Below are 19,593 nucleotides of genomic sequence, written 5' to 3' on the forward strand. Positions count from 1 at the left end.
GGTGGGGGACAGGAAACAGTTGTTCACAACAAAAATAGGTTTCAAACCTCCAAAAGATTTCACATAATAGATTTTTGCTAGTAAACTTTTACAGCAAATTTGATGGGTCTGCTTGGCTTGTTAAATAGAATAAGGTTTTATTCAAGAGTCATAACAGCCTACACATGCTTTAATTAGCAAAGGTTCTGGTATGTCAGAGAAACATCCCTAGGTTTATTGGGCTTGGGTGGGTCTTTTAAAATGAGTAGCTTGTGTATAAAACTGTACTTCAATGGGGAGAGCAGGCAGAAATTAATAAAAGTGGGAAAACATCTGAACACTCACTCATATACAGGGCTTTGGATTCTTTTCGAATGAAGGACATTTTCCCCTTCAGAAAAGAGTTGTTTTAAATCATCTTTCTGCAACCACTCACGATGTGAGTGCTCAACCCCAGGCAATGGGCGCTGTGTAATTGTTCCTTTCCAAAGAGCTTCTTAATAATAAACGACACAAGACATGTAGCGATATGTATTGGGGATTTTCCGAGTTCAAGGAACTGCGAGATAAGGTGAGACTATTTCATCCACACAACGTCAGCTTCAGTTGCACGAACATCTGTTCTATAGACCGTCCTTTTAAAAAAACTGTAATGGTTGACTAATGCAGATAAAGCAGTGGGCGCATTTTTGCAGTCTTGCCCAGTGACCATTCCTTGGCTACCTAACAGACCAGCCATTCAGAAGCAATTTTCTTCAGGCTGAAATTATGTGCTGACGGTAGCAGATCACTTCCCATAATAGCCCTTCCCCCACCCAATGCTAAATACAATCTGTCTCCTACTCACTGTAATAATAACGTGCAAATGACTGTAATTTTGCAGACAAGAAGCAGCCCAAAGTGAAACGTGTCTAAACAGAGGTCGATTTTGAAAAATCAGGGCTATTACCTAAATCTGTAAAATACATATTGTAAAAAAAAAAAAAAATCACACACAGCTACAACGATCTGCATTAAGACATGAGGGGGGAGGGAGAGGGAGTAGCCTCTAAATTGCTGATTTTAAAATCTTCCCTAGCACAAAGGTTAATCGTTACAATAAAGTTTCAATTCACACTCTCAGATTTCCACAACTGTGCCACCTCAGACCTCAGATATGTGCATGTCAACGTATAGATCATCTAAGCTAAGAGTAGCCGTGTATTCTTCAGTGTTTACACTTATTTGCATTGCATACTGCTTTGGAAGTGGGCACTTTGCAAGCACTTACTTTTGTTGGCACCGTGTTGTGTATTGTGAGAGTGCCTGTGTGGGAGGGCTGACTATAAAGGAGAGTCTATACAGCATACCCTGCTTACATTACAACCCTGCTCAAGAATCCTCCTTCTCGCCCCCAACAAGTATTCTCAACTGTCGTTAAATGCTTTTTCTACTTAGAGTGCACTAGCATTTTTATTAACAATTTAAAATGTTTGATGTCACCACGGGCTGTGCTAGCAACTACCTTAGCTGCGCAAATTAGACCCGCCTCTGTCAGCACCAAGAGGTGAAATGTTTTAAAAGAAAGGGAAGTGGAGTATATATCGTTCCTTCCAGGCAATTTTAAGCGTTGCTCGCCAAACAACATATGGCATGAGGTGCGCTCTTTATTCTCAGCAAATTTCAGTTTAGCCGGGGAAAGGAAAACAGGAGACAGGACCCATTGTTGTAGTTTACGGCCATTAAAATATGGTTTTCGTTAAATTTAAAGACGATCTCATTTATATGATACATTAGCAATAATTCAGACGTGTTGTGATTCACAATGCGACCAGAGGGGAAAGAAGTATGCAGTCGCCACAGCGAAGAATGTTGTTTATTGCAGCACCAACTCCAGACTGGATTTAAAGAACATAGGCTGTCTAGTCTTTTGGTAAGATAACTAAATCAGAAGTGGTTTTTAGCCAAGCTTTCACTATGACTTCTGAAATGAGCAGGTCCTAAAATGTTTCTCCATCTGCAAATACTCTACTAAACACCCTTTTGATTTTAAGTGTCGACCATATAAGCACGAATGCACATACTTTGCTGAGTTGGACAAAGTCCAAAAAGCGTATCTTGTCACACTGTCATCTGTATCCAGTATTACAGATGTCATGCTTTAACTTCTTTCCGGAAACTATGATTTGGGCAATTTTTTCAATTAGCTGTTCAAAGATAAGAAAAGTCCAATATTGATTTTCAGAGTGAGATACTTTACACAGCGAGATACACGCAGAGAGGATTTGAAATGAGACATAAATGAAAAATAAAAGCGCATAGTTAGCCAGACTCTATGGTAGTTAATAGACTTTAATATTAAATTACCCATACAAACTATTATTTTCATGCGAGACCCCATCAACCTCATGATATGTGGCCGCAGAGACACATTATCTGAGTTATCAGCCTTTTCGTCCTGTAGTTAATTTAATTCTCGACGAGATATTCATGTTTGTTGGGTCCTTTGAATGTAGAAATTGTTCTGTACAAAGGGAGTGGGGGAGGGGCTGCGCAAGCTGATCAATTTAAGCAGCATAAGGAACGTACTTAAATTTAAATAAATTCAAATGCATTTTTAAAGCACATTTGGATCGAAGCCTGAACAAAAGAACTGATTAAGATTCCCCCTCCCCTTTTTTGACGCAAGACAAAGCCTTCTGCTAGAAAAGATTTGTGTCCCTGATTCTTGTGAAAGGGTGTTGTTCACGTGGTAGTTATATGGTCGCTTGCATTCACAGTTCAGTGCTTGCAGCAATAAATCAGGAAACTGGAAACAAAAGGGTTACGTGCTTTTCCAACAGCAGAGCAACCGCACCGTGTTCTGTAAGTCATACGGTAAAAATGAACATGAAATAAACGCCGAGGAAGGGACAGGCTGAGGAATAAGGGCACACCGACCACGCTGCTGCGGTACCTTGAGTGTCTCTCTAACGCAAGGGTGGGTGAGGGGGAGGAATGGAATCCAGTTCTGTTCTTGGCTCAGCCTCCCCTTCTTAAAATACGTTGTTTGCTTTTCTCCTTGGCTAAACATGAAAATGATCGCACTCACGTAACTGCCTCCCTCTCGGTTTCGTGTCAAGCGGTTACAGTTCTGAATGAGGGGGCATTCAACAACGGAGAATGAAATTTTAATTTGCCCGTGTGAAACAGAAACTCCCCCCCCCCCCACCACCACCACCGTTGGTTTGAAAATTGTATTGGAATTAAATTAAAAAGCAAACGAGGAAGCCCTCCTCCCACTGTGTGAGGCTTGGCTGGGCTGCTCGCCTCCTTATTTGGTTGTCTTGACACGAAATGTTATATAGGATAATGCTGTAATTGAAATGGGAAACATGATTTGTATCTTGCTGCAGCAGGAGGCTGCCTGCTGTAGCACTAAATGTAGTTTGAGGATTGCAAAATACAAGGCTTCTATGTATGTATGCGTGTGTGTTTCTCCCTTTCACCCCCTTCGGCAGCCGAGAGGAGCGGCTATCCAATCAGAGAGCCCGGTTTCATAAAAGCTGGTCTCTGATTGGGCAGATGGGAAAGGGCATTGGGAACAAAGAAAAGTCCCTTTCAGGTACAGAGTCTGTGCTTGCTTCACACACTCTCCCTTCTCCAGTTCTGATTTCTGCTGCTCACTATTGCAGTAAAGCCAGCTTGTTGTGTAGTGTGTATGTGTATATATGTGTGCAGGGGGATTTTTATTTTTTTAAATTTTGTTTTAAAAAGGAAGGTTCATGATATCTGGTGCTCTTTTCTTCCAAACACAATAAATCTGTTGAAGAAATTTAGATTTTTTTTCCAAAAATAAAAAGCGGCTGCAACAAAAACATACTCAATGCAGTTAGAAGGAAAAGGTCAACTCGATCCAATACAGATCGTAAGTACGGTTGCGTGGTGTGTCTATAGCACTTAGAGGGGATTTTTTTCATGCAAAGGGGAGTATTATGAGTTTTGTGCATTGAAATAAGGAACTAATTATTTGTGTTTAAAAACAACAATCAGAAAACCACGAGTAGGCTGAGTTATCTAAGGGATATGAAGGTGAGGGTGAAAGCATTGTAGCCTCTCACACAAATCATATTGACGGTGCACTCGGTTGGGGGAGGGGGACGTTTTTACCTTTTTGGTTTTTTAAGTGACCAAGAGGGGAAAATAAAAGTGACACAACTACAGGCCAGCCAGCATATTTTCTCTCGCTCTACACTCAATCTCCCGTAAAAAGAGCAAGCAACTTGTTAATAGAACCTATGGGGTACAAAAATAGCTTAGCTGAGCAGGAGTTTTTCTTCTCTCGTCACATGTTAATACCCACAATGTAATGCTAAATTAGGGGTTGGTGACGCCCATATGTTTTACAACCCCACTCCAAAAAAAGCCCGACAACCCTCATCCCCCCCAACAGAATCTATGGTGGGTTTAGAATGGAGGCTAACTTGGAAGCTATCAAATGTTTAATCTTTTATATACGAAGGCATTAAAACCTTGAAATAACCTCCCTAACCCTCCCCCATCCTCTTGTCTCTAAACTACTACAAATTGCAGATAACTTGAGGAAAGCTTTTATAAGGTGTTTCGCTAACATATGCTTTTCCGTGGTGTTCAGTACATTTCACTCATTCCTAACTTCAGAGACCCAGTTCTCAGAGAGAAATGTTTCACATTCATAACTTGTAGCTGTGCCAGCAGCAGAAGGGGGAGGGAGAGAAACAGACCTTAAGGGGTTTTTTTTTCCTAAAGACCAGATCAGTATTTTCTTGATACGCTTGTCACCCATTTTTGTTCTCACGACAACCAATTGAGCCCTTGATCGTCACGTGATGTGAAAGGCTTGAACTGTAACAAAATCGCTCCTTTTAGATGGTTGGTTGTTGGTAACTCGCCCATCCCCCCTCCTGCCCTAACATTTCCAGCAAACCAACTCTCCTTTCCAATCCATCAACAATTCATTACAGCTTTTAGCTTCCAAACGCCAGCTAATTAAAAATACTAAGCCAAGCTCCGAGACCATCTGACTTAAAGGCAAAGAGGGGGACATGAGGGGAATAAATAAAAAGACGATGTAATATTTGATAAAACAATAAGAAAAAAAATTGTCTTGAAAAAAAAAAGCCCAACAACAACCACCAAACGTCTATTTTATCTCTTTTGTCTCTAATTACTGAATTACTTGAAACGTGACTGATTAGCTTGAGCTCCCGGATTCCTCCTCCACGCCCCCCCCCCCCCCAACCACACACTGTAGTTCGGATGCTATTTTTTACAACAGAAAAAAGGGGGGGGGAATAAATCCGGATCTCCCCCTTGGGAAGAGTTACTTAATTTTAAAACACCCTCTTTCCTCCACTCCCACGAAATGTTCTGATAACTGGTTTATCAGAACACTGATTTTCCCCTCCCTCTTTCTCGCCCCCCCTTCCCCTCCTCACTCCCCCCTTCCTTTCCCCCCTTAAGTTAGTTCAAGAAATCAGATCTGTCAGGACGGGCGAAAAAAATGCCACTTCCCGACTAACAGGCGGAATCCAGCCCAGATTTTCAGTCCTTTCTTCTTTTTTTTCCTTCCTCTCTTTCACTAATTTATCCCGATGTTAGCACATTCTGTCTTGTAACAACCGGACGCCTGTAGGTTTGTTTCATGGGATCATTACTTACTGATCAGGATGGCTCTGAAGTCTGGAGTTGAAGACGGAATGTGAAGTTGGAAAACATTTTAAAATTGTTATTATTACATCTCTGTGCTTGTTAAGAAACAAACAAACAAACCAAAAATAGGTCCTTGATGCTCCTATTCTGAATGTGAAATACTATCTTCCAGCTTTTAAAGTTGAGGAACATCATTTTTTTTAAGAAAGGAGGAAAAACAAAACAAATAAAGGACTCCTGATCCGGGTGTCAAAATGGGGGGAGATATATTTTTGAGAGATTATACTGGCTGAGATATTGTTTGTTTTTTTACTTCTTGATCACTTTGTTCTTTAAGTAAAATGAGGCACAGAGTTGTTGCTGAGTCGAGTGGAAACAGCATTTTGATTTGCTGGCTTAATTAAAAATGATAAAGGAATAAAGGTAAGCAATATGCCTATATATGTATAAATATTGAGACAGTCAACTGTAAAATGGATAGATCCCTTTAAAATCGTTTTAACTAAGCTTTGTCAAACACACACTCATTTGCGGTCGCTGAGGCCACCTTGGTGCAGATCACTTAAAGTGTATGTCTTAATCAGTTTCCTGTACAGTCAGTAATACTATATTTAACAGACTGAGCAATTGTGTAACCTAGTAGTGCGTTAGAACTGGTTGTAGAATGCTCTTGGGTATATTATTTTTAAAGAAGAGACACTTTTTACCCATAGAGTGGGATATTTCTTGAAATAAACTAACCTTTTAAATTATATATTATTTTTAAATGGAAGCTGTCTTATATTAATGAAAAACAGGATTCATGCCTCCTTTCACCTTTGCCAAAGGTTAAGTAAAATTGGGGCACAAGATAGTATTGAAAAGTCACAAAACTTCAAAGATCCGGTTTAAAATCACAAAATCCAAGTAATGCACTGAGTCGTCCTTCCTATCTCGTTTTTGTGTTGAAGTAGGGGTCCAGGAGTTTAAATTACATATGTGCTCCTACAGCTAGGCACCAGCCCTAACTCTGGATTTCTCTGAATTTGTGGATTTAAATCATGTAGTTAGGGTGGTTTGGGATTTTTTTTCCGGGTACATAGACTTTTTAAGAGTGATCATGGATGTTGGGATGCAAGTAGATTCAAGATGTTCACTAATATAATCACAGCAATTGCCTCGTATTTAACAACTTTTTAAACAAAATAAAACGTGGAATTATTGAATGATCTTGCCCCCGCCCCAATTTACCCCCTCTATTAATCGTATTATATTCTGGTATTATCCAGACAAGAAATATTCGACTTTTCCCCTCCTCACAGGAAAAGGTGGACCTGGACTTCAGGGTATAAACCTATACATACCAGGGGAGGAAGACAAGAGGAGTTAAATAATAATTTTTAAAAAGTCCAGCGGAGATTAACGAATGTCCCCTCATCTCCAAAGGAAAGTTCATCGGATTTTTATGCTCGAGATCTCATCTTCAGGATGTCAGTGAACACTTCCACTGCAGGAAAAGGTGTGGATCCAAACGCGGTTGATACTTATGACAGTGGTGATGATTGGGAAATCGGGGTTGGAAATTTAATAATCGATTTGGACGCCGATTTGGAGAAGGACAGACAGAAATTTGAGATGAATAATTCCACGAATACCAGCAGCAGCACCACCCCCAGCTCCAAGGATTGTGGGGGTCTGGCTTCCAGTGGGGCTAATGCTACCTTAGCTGATGGCCTAAAATTTGCTTCTGTTCAGCCCCCAGTCCCCCAGGGGAATTCCTCTCACAAAGAGACTGGCAAATCAAAAGTGAAAAGGAGTAAAACTTCTAAGGATGCTAATAAATCTCTGCCTTCTGCTGCCTTGTATGGGATTCCTGAGATCAGCAGTGCTGGCAAGAGGCAGGAAGTCCAAGGGCGCCCTGGAGAGGCAACTGGCATGAATTCAGCACTGGGTCAAAGTGTGAGCAGCAACCCAAACGGCAATAATAACAACACCAGCCACAACAATCCTATTGCCTCTTGCGGGAAAAACAAAGAGGAGAAGCCAGGTAAAGCCCAGGGCAGCAGAGGCTCCAAGCGGGATAAGGATGCGGGGAAATCCAGGAAGGACAAGCAGCTTGACCTGCAGCAGGGCCACCCCAACGGTGGGGGTGGCAACAGCCAAGCTCCCTCTGGGCACCTGTATGGCTTCGGGACCAAGGGAGGCGGTGGTGGGAGCAACAGCCCCTTCCACTGTGCCGCCTCCACAGTGGGGGAGGTGAACAAAATCGCCCCGGATTCAGGGTTAATGGGGAACTCTATTTTGGTAAAGAAGGAAGAGGAGGAGGAGGAGAACCACAGGCGAATCAAGAAATTGAAAACAGAAAAGGTAGGACCAGCTCCTCTTCCCCCCAGCTCCTTCCCCCTGTGTCGGTTACAAACTTCCCGCAGCTGTCGTCTTGGCTCCTGTTATTTGTGTTCTGTGTTTGTGATATCCGTATAAACCCTGTGTCCCAACCCCCTTCCCGGGGAGAAGATGCTAGGCTGACGTTTCTTTGTCTCCTCGCTCTAATTTCTTCCCCCTCTGCCCCCGCCAAACGTGTTTTGTTTCGTGTTGTCTTGTCTCCTCCTTTGTTTATTTTAAAGGAGAATTCGAAGTGAGCCTCGCCGATGGGGCTGTTCTGAGAGTAACATTCCGGAGGGATGTTTGCAGCAGCCGAGGACACGTGTTTGCGGAGCAGAGGCTTGTTTGTGTGTGTGGCTCAGTCCTAGCTGCCTGGGTTTTGTTTACTACCCTTTTTATTGTGCACTCTAGTATACAAGCGGATGTGTCTTCTGCCAAGGTGGAAATGAAATTCACATCCTTTCTCCCCCCCCAAGCTTCTGTTTGGAGTTTAGATTGTGGCAAGGAGGAGGGATGCATCCCCAGATACTTCGGCTCTTCCCTCCACCCTAGTTTTGGGTGTCGGGGAAAGGGGGGCTCTTGTGTTTGCTCAACAGACAAGAGGCCCCGGAAGCTGGTGCGGGGGGAATGGGGAGGGCTGAGCCAGAAGGCACTCAGTGTCTATAATAATTGGCCAGGAGGAAAGGAGTTGGGGGAGGGGAGTGCACCTTGTACTGTGATGTGTGCACAAACTATCTTTCTCTCAAATGTGGGGGAACAGTTTGTCTCCTGTCAGGGCAGTCTGTCTTTTATCTGAGCACTGATCACCTCTAGGCTCTTGGCTGTGAACTTCTTGTTTGCCGAGTGGTCGAAATGTGTGAAAGAAATCAAGTGGTGTTTTCTGTCTGTTTTTCTGTCTTTTTTCTTTCAGGATGCTCTCTGAAGGAATAAATGGCCTTGTATTGTTAGGAGAGGGTGGGGAAAGACTTGGCTATTGTTATTGCTTGGTCAGGCAAGTTCCCTAGTGTCAGCAGCAATTGTTCTATCCAGAGGGCAGAAGGTTTCTTCTCTAGAAGCTATTGTCGGCCCATAATTAGAGTCAAATGAATTCTACAGGTTGTGTTAAACAAAGACACCTTCTCAGACACCTCCTTCCTGCCTCCCTCCCAACCAGAACCTTAAGGGTATTAGCTTGTGGCATGATTGACTGCCTAGAATTGTTCTTAAATTACCTGCCTTTACAACTCTGACTTTACTTCTAAGCTATGGGAAAACTTTCTGGTTAGTATTAAGTGTGCAGAGTTATAAACCAGAGTCCACATGGATTGAAGTCCTTGGGAAAATTTATGCTATTTACAACATATTCTGAGCCTCATTCTGTGTTTCATTGCTGATGTTTAAAATTGTGTAATGTGTCAATAAACTCTTGGGCTATTGATAGGATTAGATTTGTTAAGAAAACGGAAAGGTAGTTCCAAAAGTCTTGGATGAGGAGCACATGTGAGTTTCATATTGCAGGTATTTTTTCATTTTAAGGATAGTATATTTACAGGTCAATTTGAATCATCTCTTAACTTTTCTAAATACAGATGAGAAAAACTGTTGGTTTAATTAATTCATAGGTGTAAATTTGCACGCCGATTTATTAAAGCTCTTCTGTTCACTCTCAACTGTGTCCTAAAATCCTATGGTCTTTTTACTAATTTAGTACAGTAGGCATTTACTTTTGTTGCCAGTAGTCGTCAAATTGCAGTTCTCTAATCTGCTTTAACTATCTAGATAAATTGCCCTAATCCAGTCTTCACAATGGTTGTGGTTAAAGAGTCAGAGCCATTTGATTGGATTCCGTGGCTGCCTGGAATGTGGGAGGTACTGCCCTTTTGCAACCCCCTTAGCCTTTTAATCTTTCAGCCAAATGTTCACATTCAACAATTTTGTTTAGCTGGCAATCTGAACATTTCAGTATCTCAAAGGCTTGCTGTCATGGCAACAGAGATTAGAGAGTAGTATGGTTTCTCCAGTTTTTGTGTTCTTTTCACTCTAGTCACACAGGAAACTGCATGAAGAATGAATTCATACTTTCAAGTAATCTTCCCTCAGTGTAATGTAAATAGGATAGTAGGTAAATTAAGAACAAACACGCTAGGAGTAGTTTTGAGTCAAAGGTACACCTTATTTTCCAGCTCTTAGCTTTATAGAATTCTTGGTGCTTACAATCCCACAAACACCCACTGCTGTTGGCACACAGTAACTTTACTACAGGCTTCACACGTTAGAGTCCTGCAGGAAGAGTCCTGCAGTGTTGGCCATTGTCTATCATGCTGGTGTGCTGGCTTATTGTTTTAAACAACATCCCTTACTGTTTCACTCCAGAGAGCAATTTCTTTAAATAATGTCTCTTTGGCATAGGAAAACAAAACTCACTGCAGATCTTGCTTGTAATTTTATATCTTGCCTATAGTGCTATCAATGAAACTTCAGTTTTAAAAAAGAATAACAGATTGTGCAAGATAATTTTTTAGGGATCATTTTGTTTCTGCTTTGGTTATACACGTATGTGTATAGATGTGACATGCCCCCAAAAGCACCAGTGTGACTGTAGATGACTATATAATGTTCAAGCCTGGCTGTTAAAGTCTATTTCCAGTCATTTTAATGTTTATGAATGAGTTGTCTCATAAATTTGAATAATGTCTTGTCAGATACAGATCAGTTAATGCCTGCAGATTCAAAACCTGAGTTTCTTTGTGTGGTGTTAGAGAATATTTTATTGTGTTTGTTTACTCTTTTTAAAAAAAACTTGAAGCAGATATGCAAAGATATCCAAGATTTGCAGTCACTGTTTAATTTTCACAGTATGCTCAAATGTCTATTTTTGGTCTGTTTATTCTGTTTCCTAACTGCAGAAAGTCATGTAAAACATGATAAATTGGATCTTATGAAGTCTAATTAAATCAGTGACTGTGTTCTGCTGGCTCTTTTATGCAGAAACCACAAGTATGTTGTAAAAGTCGCCACTCCCCTTATATGTGGATAAAGTCAAAGTATGCTATAATTCTAAGATGTTTGAGCTATATTCATATATATTGTGGTTAAGCCACCAGTGACATGTCTGAATAAGTACATTTGACAGGTAGGCTAACCACTCCTGAGATTTTTAGTGTTAAAACCCGTCTCCTTTTTCCACCCTTTAATTTTTTTTTAAGCAGCATTACTCAAAATGTTTGTCAATATGTACTCTTCACCCCAGTTACACTTTTGTAATTTTAATTGGTTTTACACTGACAAATGTTCAGATTATCTACGGTAGTATTATATTCTAGATTTTGATTATTGTGGGTGCATGGATGGGTGGGCTCGCAACATGGTAATACTAGCGTGGGATATTAAAATCTTCTGTTTGTTTAGGGAGGGGGACGAAATACAGAAAGTCTACAGCAAGAGTTATATATATAAAAGTCTAGCTGTCTTCCATCTTTAAATTAATGAATCTGGTAAAATTCCAAAATGAAATCTACTTCTTCTGTGTTTGGTTTATTGGTTTTCATTAAGACTGTATTTCACATCTGAAAGTTGTCTTCAGTGAATTAACCCATACGTGACTGGTATAATTTATTTTATTCTTTGAACATAGCTGGGTTTTTTACACTTAATCAGGGAATTCTATGCACATTTTACAAGTGCTTGTAAATCACTGAAGACATACTGTGATAAATTAGTTTATGGATATATGCTTTCCATATATTTTATGCCTTACAGACACCACTTCTTGGGTGTAGCTTATTCAATGTGAAATAAAAGGGCAAAAAGGTCATTTGCTGTAATTAAAGAACAAAGTCCATTGTTGTTTGATAGCAAACTGTTTTGAAAGCTACATAAGGGATTTAGCTGTTAAAATCAGCGATAACTATGGGTGTCTAACAATAAGCACAGCTCAAGGTTCTTAATGTGCTGTAGTGCTGTCTAGTAGTGTGACAGTGCTTTCTGAGCTGGGTGAAGAGGTGTTGCCCTTTGACTGAGAAAAGCTTTCTGTGTGAACTCTCTGACCTCAGAGAATATGTTTGACCAGTTTTGCTATTGAATTCCCGTGCAAGGCTAAAGTAGCATTAAAACAATGGAAGGTGGTCTAGAATGTTTATACCACAGAGTATTGAAGGTGATGAGGTTATTCTGAACTAGAGGCAAATTATATTTCACTTAGGACATCAGTACTTTTACAATTTTAATAACTTCATAAATACCCATTAAAAAGAAAAAGATTGATTGTCCAGATGTTATGAGGTTAAGCATATTCTCCATGTTAAATGGTTTTGCTGCAAGATTGTTTTAATTAGACTTATATAAAGACTTGTTTTTCCAAAGTAGCATTTTATAGTCCAATAAATGAAATGTATGTTAAAAGTGCTAAGCAAAAATCTCCCATAACCACAGAGGTGTTCAATAACCAGAGTCAAGTAACATGGAAAGTACCCATCTGTTCCTAGTTTTCAACATAAAGACAAGAATTGAATAGCTCGAGATTTGCTCATATTTTGACTCCTGCTTTAAAAAAATATTTTAAAAAGTTCATCTGGAACTTTATAGAAACTTTCTGACTTGCAATAATATAAGCAAGGCTGTGAAAACACATGTTTGTACATATATTTTAACCAGTTCCACTTTTATTTAAAGACATTTCCAGAAGTTCAGTCACTGGAGAATTTATAATACTGAATCAGCTCCTGATAGCCATTTCTTCAAAAATCTTACTGTTTAGTTTAGCTAGAACCTAAATTCTGTCAGTTTTCCCCAAAGAGAGAAAAATCTCTCAAATGATAAATTTAGTAAGCCCCTATCTGTTGCCTAATTCCATGTGATAAAACCATTAACTAAAAATTTCCATGCAGAGACTATGTTGATCAAATAAGTGTCCTAAAATAGCTGATAGTTGGAAAATATTTTTTTAAAGATACCTTTCAAGTTCTGCGCTGTTAAGCAATAAGATTCTTGGCTTCAGACTATGAGCCCCAGATAAAACATCATCCGGCTTTTGTTTGAGGTCTTTTATTGAAGCTAATGACTGGTCTTGTGCCGCCCTGAGATAAATGACATTATCTCTGAGTGGGCTGACAGGAAACAGACATGTTAATGGTGAAGCTGCGGGGAGGATCTGCTATAGTTCTGACAAAAGAGTAAAGCATGGACCCCTGGTTGTGATCATTAACACATAATGCATTCCTGCTTTTCCTAGGAGAGCCATGATAATTGGAAAGCTATTTTATCAACAAGCACTGAAATCATAAATCTGAAACTCCTAGTTTCTTTGCATGCTAAAACGAGTGTGTTTTTTGTTAAGAAATGTGTGATCTAGCTTTTAAAAGGTGCCAGCTTTAGGCTGTATAATATTGACATCTATATGAGAATCTGTGGCCTGCTTTCCATTAATTGAACATGTCTTTTGGATGTTAAGCATTATGTTCTGTATTTGGACTATGTTATCCTTGTGATTTGTATTTGAAAAAGTAGATTTGATGCCAAATGCTGCTTGTTTTATTCAGGCAATAAGTTCCCTTGATTTCAACTGGAGCAGGATTTATTCATGTTTTGTAGAACAGTATATATTTATTAAGTTGGTATAAACTGTATTTGCCTATGAAAAAGGAAAAGACTTGAAAGATGTTAAGGGGAAATGGAATTTAATAGCACCTGTTAGAAAGCTGCAAGCTTGATGTTGCTTAAGGATGGATAGGTTCTGTTCCTTATATCTAGAAGACGACCTCTTCCTCACCACTTCTTTTGAGAATGGTGTGTTTCATGAAGCAAAGCCAAATCTATTCTGTTGAAAAGTTTGCAAGGGCTGACTGGCCTTAATACGTGTCCTGTGCACATTCAATTTGATTCCGTTTCTGTAGACCAAAAAGCAGGCGTATTGCAGTTTGACAAGTCACAGAAGTTGTATTATACTTACTTAATGGCTCTTCAGCAACCTCAGTCATTTGGGGTATGTCTACACTACAAAGTTAGTTCGAACTAACTTTAATAGGTGCTACACTAGCGCTCCGCTAGTTCGAATTTGAATCGAACTAGCGGAGCGCTTAGTTCGAACTAGTTTTTAGTTCTAGATGCGTTAGTTCGAACTAGCTTAGTTCGAATTAACTAATTCGAACTAAGTTAGTTCGAACTAGCGCTGTAGTGTAGACATACCCTTGGAGATTTGAATTGAGAAAACAGGCACTATGCACCAGGAGTACTCTGGGCAAAATCCTATGAGAATTAGAGATGGGGAATGAAGAAACGCAAGACATTTTTTTTTTTGGTGCCCACATTTGAGCAAGTGGATGGAAGTGATCCAAATATAGTGCTCTATCATGTAACCTTTGTTCCACTTGAAGCCAGTGAGACTATGAATATAAGTAGCCACTGCATGAGTGAGGAAAAAGTGTTGTGGGATTTGACCCAGGAAGGGTTACATCAGAAGATACGAATGAATACTATAAAGAAATCGGGAGCTAGGAGGTTGCAGTCAAATATCAAATGTAGGCAACAAGGTCAGCTAAAAAGATGTGTGTTGTGTAATTAATGCTTAGGTACGCTGTGCATGCACGTTCTTTGCAACTGAAGTCTTAACTGTCTATGAATTTTCATCTTGCACACTATTTTTGGTGTGGCATTACCTGTGAACGTGGCATATCAGACCTTACTCGAGATACCTAGCAGACTCTTATTCAAGAAAGCAAAGCTTACCTCACCTTTGAGCAAATGACTGGTTTGAGCAAAATAGCATGCAGGAGTTAGACAAAGTGGAGGAGGTAATATTATTTTAGTGGACCAAGTTCTGCTGGTGATGAAGACAAGATTTCAAGCATAAGAAGAGTTTTTCTTCAGGTCCTGGAACTGACACAGCTGCAACACTGCATACATCAGTGATGGGCAAGCTAGGTTGGTGAGTGGACCTCCTTCATCTCAGTGGGCCGCAGGATTGTTGTAAACCAAGACTATCTCTGGGGATTAGGGCAGTTTTGTTAATTGTGCTTGTTTATCTAGACTTTGCAGGTTGTGCCTACTGAACTGTAGCAGCACTTGATTAGATACAGAGAGAGCGCTCGACTCTTCCAGTCAGTACTGTGTGAAATCATCATCGATCTTACTTCTCATGCCCTTGTTTTACATGGGTGCCACTTAGTAATACTTGTACAGGTTGAACCTCTCTAGTCTGCATCCTCAGGACCTGACTGGTTCTGAATGAGAGCATTTTCTGGACCACAGGTGGTCAATATTGTCTAGCAACATTACCAACACTTCCACTGCTTACTGGGCTGTTAGAGGACATCTTGGGGTAAATTAGAACTAAATAACAGCACAGAACACTGCTAGAACTGGTGACTGTAAACAAACTTAATGGGACTGCGGGAAATGCGGCCACACCCATGAAAAGCAAATATCCAAGTAACTAAAATAATTCCAGACCACGGATGTTTCCGGACCAGAGAGTTCTGGACTAGAGAGGCTCAACCTGTAGTTAAAAAAAAAAAAAAAGTACACAGAGGGAAACGAGTGGAATCTGGCAACTTGTGTGTGGGCAACGATTATCAAAGTTTCTCACTGGCCACGTGTAGAACCCCAAAGAGATGCAATTTGTTTACCACTGATATATGTGCTGGAGTTAGTTATTTCCACGAGGGATGATTTAGTTAGGGTTGGTTCTACTTTGGGCAGGGGGCTGGACTCGATGACCTCCTGAGGTCTCTTCCAGCCTGAGGATTCTATGATTCTATGAGGCTAGACTTCCATCACAGCTATTTAGGCACTAACATGCAGCCCCTCTAGATACAGTTACTGAATAGTCTGTTGCTCTGCTTTACTCTCATGCATAGCTCAAGCAGTATGGAATACACCCCCCGCCTTGTTTCATGGTTCTCGGTTGGCCCCCATGAGTATATTCAAGTTTTTGTAGTAATTCAGATTATCTTTTGCCCTTTAGGAGGGATAATTCCTGTTGGATGAAGTCTGTAGAGAGATTTATCAGATGGAAGTGGCAGGTTATTCTGTACTTAAAGCATAATATAAGATTTACACAGTACTTATATAATGTCATAACCAGGGCTCGACAAATCGCTGTTTCTACTCGCCTGTGGCGAGTAGATTTCAGCCGGTCGCTCCATGCGCCCCATTCATCACAGTGCTGGTCTGGTGCATGTGCCGTGCGGGGCTGGCGAGTAGCTCTTGCCGCAGTTTGTTGAGCCCTGGTCATAACATACAACTCTGCTAGCCAGAATCCTCAGTACCTCACTACATATCTAAGAAGGGTTGGTGAGATTATCCAGCTTCTTCATTGTGCCTTTCCCCTTAAATTAGAAATACCAGGCCAGATCTTTAGATAGTGATCTTATAATGATTTCCTTACACCATTTGAAGATTTGGTGTATTGTTAAGGCTTTTAAATATAGGTTGAATCTCTGTAGTCTGGCTTTCTGGTCTGGCAACATCCATGGTCCATCACTCCAAATGTCCACTTATCAGGAGTGTGGCCAAGTTTCCCATGGTCCCAGTTTTTTACAGTTTTTTTACAGTTTTTTTTAACAGTTTTTTACAGCTAACTGACTCATACTAGCTTAGCCTACTCTATGGACATTTTTCAAAGATTCCTCAGTGTTGCTAATGACAGTCTAGCAGAACCAATACTAGCAAACTGCTTTGACCTGCCCCCAGTAGGCATGGATGACAGAGTTGAAGAATGTGTGAGCAGCAGGTGGGTTGTCTGCAGTAGGGCTTCCAATACTGCTAATTCCAGGGCAGTAGGAAGCAGTGCAAGGGGAAAATAATTTCAAAAGCTTCCCCTAGTATAGACATGGCCACTTCCCTGCAAAAATGCCCTATGAATTTGGGTGAATTAAAATAGATTGCATTAAATGGATGTATTTAAATTGGATTTTTCTTTTAAAAAATAAACCTATTTTGAACTAAATTTAGGTTGAACCTCTCTAGTACAGCACACTCTTGTCTTATAATATACATGGTCCAACATGATTTTAATTAGCCAGATATCTACTTATCATGGGGGTGGCCAAGTTTCCCGCAGTCCTATAACATTTGTTTACAGCCACCAGTCCTGGCTCTCAGTGTTCTGTGCTATAATTTAGCTCTAATTTACTCCTAAATGTCTTCTAAGAACCCAGTAAGCAGTGGAAGTGTTGGTAATGCCACTAGACAATATTGACCTCCCCCAGTTGTGGCCCTGCAAATTCCCTGGTTCAGCATCTGTCAGGTCCCGAAGGTGCTGGACTAGAGAGGTTCAACTTGTAATAAGCATAATTTAGAAATTGTTCTTATACACAGACAGGAGAAAAAGAATATTTCTGTATAGCTGAGGATTGCAAGATCATGTTTCTTTCCTCTTCATTACTTTCAGGTAATTATCTGAATACACAATATAAATGGCTGTTTAGAATTTAGAAGTGACTATTTTGAGTTTTATTAAAGAAGTCATAAGTCCTTTTTTCAGGACCTTTCAAATTTCATTTTTCTTTCTTGATGCCTTTGTATAATTTGTATTTTCAGGACTTCCAGTGTAAGTCTTCATCTGAAGGGGGCTTTAAAATTATAGCATTCAAATTTTAAATCAGATATATTCTTCAGTCTTACCCATGAAAAATCAGCAGCTGAGTACAAGAAACTTAATTGCTACTTGAACTATGAAGACTAACCTAGAACTGTGCTATACTAAAGCCGACGTTGTACTAATCACTTTCCCTGGCAGTTTAATGCAGACTAAATGGTCTTGGCAATTGAAACAAAGCATTTACACTTGAAAGAAAGGTTGTAAAACTGTTCAGAGTGGCTACTGACAATTGAGTTGTTTGTATTTTTTATTTTGTTTTTGGGAGACAGAAAGTGGAAAGAAAAATCAAGGAGGTGGACTGGCACTTTTCTCCTGTGGCTGTTGAATTTTGATTAAAATAGCTTTGGGAACAGATAGGTTCATAAATTAACTGATGTGGTGAATTAGAATGTCTGTCTTGTTTGGATTTACACTTCATGTATTGTTTTGATGTCTGTGTTCCTTTATAAGTGTTAAAATCTTGCGTCAACACTACGATTACAAAATACATTATGCTTTAATATCAGAGAATTTTAATCATATTACTATTCTTATTTCATGTAGGTAGGCAAATACTCCTAAGCCTGAAAAAGAGAGGTCACGTTTTTTCAGCACTTCATACGCAATGTTTTCAGATACTTCAAACCAAAGCAAGTTCCATTTACATTTAGAAGTTATTTTTGCTAGTAAATTTTAGAAAGCAATGCTTTAGGTAAATTTCGAATCTTTTACATAAAATCCTTTCTAACTCATGGCTACAGGCATTTTTGCGGAAATAATAATTACTGCAAACATTGAAATTGTTTTTTATTTTTTTTTATTTCACTTATTTTTTTTTCATTTTTATGTCATCTCAGTCTGAATATTATTCTCAGGGGCTATCCCAGCTTGACAACTGTGCTTTCTGCCTCCTGGGAACTCTAACTGTCAACTAGTAACATAAGAAATATATGCCCGCTGGGACATTTTAAGCATATTCCAATCACACTATATGAATACAGCTTTTACAGTTAAAAGAACAAATGAAAATATATTGATTATATTTTGCTTAGTAGTTTTAGAAAGCTGATGTTCAGGTTGTGGCATTGTCTTACTATGTTAACCAGGAAGCAGATGGCATTTTGCCACAGAAGTATAATTTTACTTAAAGGAACTTTAAAGGTTTTGATGTGTTTTCTTTTTCTCTTATTTCCCTGATGGCTTCTTTTTATTGAAGGGTAACTTGAGGAGAGCTGGTAGCAATTTTATTGCCTTCCCATGACAGTTTGAAATAATAGCTTGGTCTTTGGTTGCCAGTCAATTTTATACCAGTCAGCTTGATTCTGGTTTTTATCATGTGGCAATGGAATATAAAACTTATATGTTTGTAGTTGGTTCTAAGAAACTGGGGGGGTTTTTATGCTTCAATTAGCAACAGAAGACTAAGCTCCAATTGGTCACACTTTTGTAAACTCCTAGAAGTCACCTTCTTTCATCCTTTTGATTAAAGAAAGCTTCCAAGTTTAGGCTCAGTTTCCCAGGGAAGCTTGAGGCACATCTGGCCTCTTTAGCTGTTCACACTACACAGTTTAATTTTGCACACTCTTAGTCTTTCACATTAGCCATTGACTTAATTCAGAGGTTTTGTTATAGTTCTTTCCTAGCCAAAAGCACAACTCACTCAAAAAACACCCCCTGTGATATTTTAGCAATGCTATAAAGACCTATGCTAGAAAATGTTCTGACTCTGTCAGAAAGCAGTCTTATGTATGATAGATGTCTGTTAAACAAACTTAGATTTTACAGTTCTTGCTGTTTCTTCCACCTCAACCATTTGGAAGAGTGAAAAGCAACTTGTAACCTCCTTTCACACAGTGTAGCAGGCCAGACCAAATTATTTTTGGATTTCCTGTCAACTTCTTGGCTGATTTTTATAGATGGCTCATGTTAAAAGCAACAATAATGTTTGAATTGGAAGGGCTTGGTCTTTGGGTTTTTATTCTTCACGGAGAACTGTTTATTTGTGTGTGGTTCGCCACAGTGTATGGATAATACTATCAAATCTGGGC

General features: G+C 39.7%; 1 protein-coding gene across 3 annotated transcripts in view; it reads left to right on the forward strand.

Annotated features, from left to right (window-relative positions):
• The first annotated feature begins 3,560 nt into the window (after positions 1-3,560).
• ZNF608 (zinc finger protein 608) overlaps positions 3,561-19,593 on the forward strand; it is a 121,357-nt gene continuing 105,324 nt past the window's right edge. For 2 of the 3 annotated variants that reach the window (XM_006130110.4, XM_075931932.1), the window contains exons 1-2: positions 3,561-3,865; positions 6,930-7,974. In XM_006130110.4, the coding sequence (XP_006130172.2) occupies positions 7,096-7,974 (879 nt within the window). In that variant the 5' untranslated portion in view covers positions 3,561-3,865; positions 6,930-7,095. Of the gene's footprint in view, positions 3,866-5,965; positions 6,052-6,929; positions 7,975-19,593 lie in introns of all 3 variants that reach the window. The other variant, XM_014577046.3, reaches the window with a different exon arrangement.

The sequence above is a fragment of the Pelodiscus sinensis genome, chromosome 6, assembly GCF_049634645.1.
Source record: "Pelodiscus sinensis isolate JC-2024 chromosome 6, ASM4963464v1, whole genome shotgun sequence".
NCBI classification, from domain to species: domain Eukaryota; kingdom Metazoa; phylum Chordata; order Testudines; family Trionychidae; genus Pelodiscus; species Pelodiscus sinensis.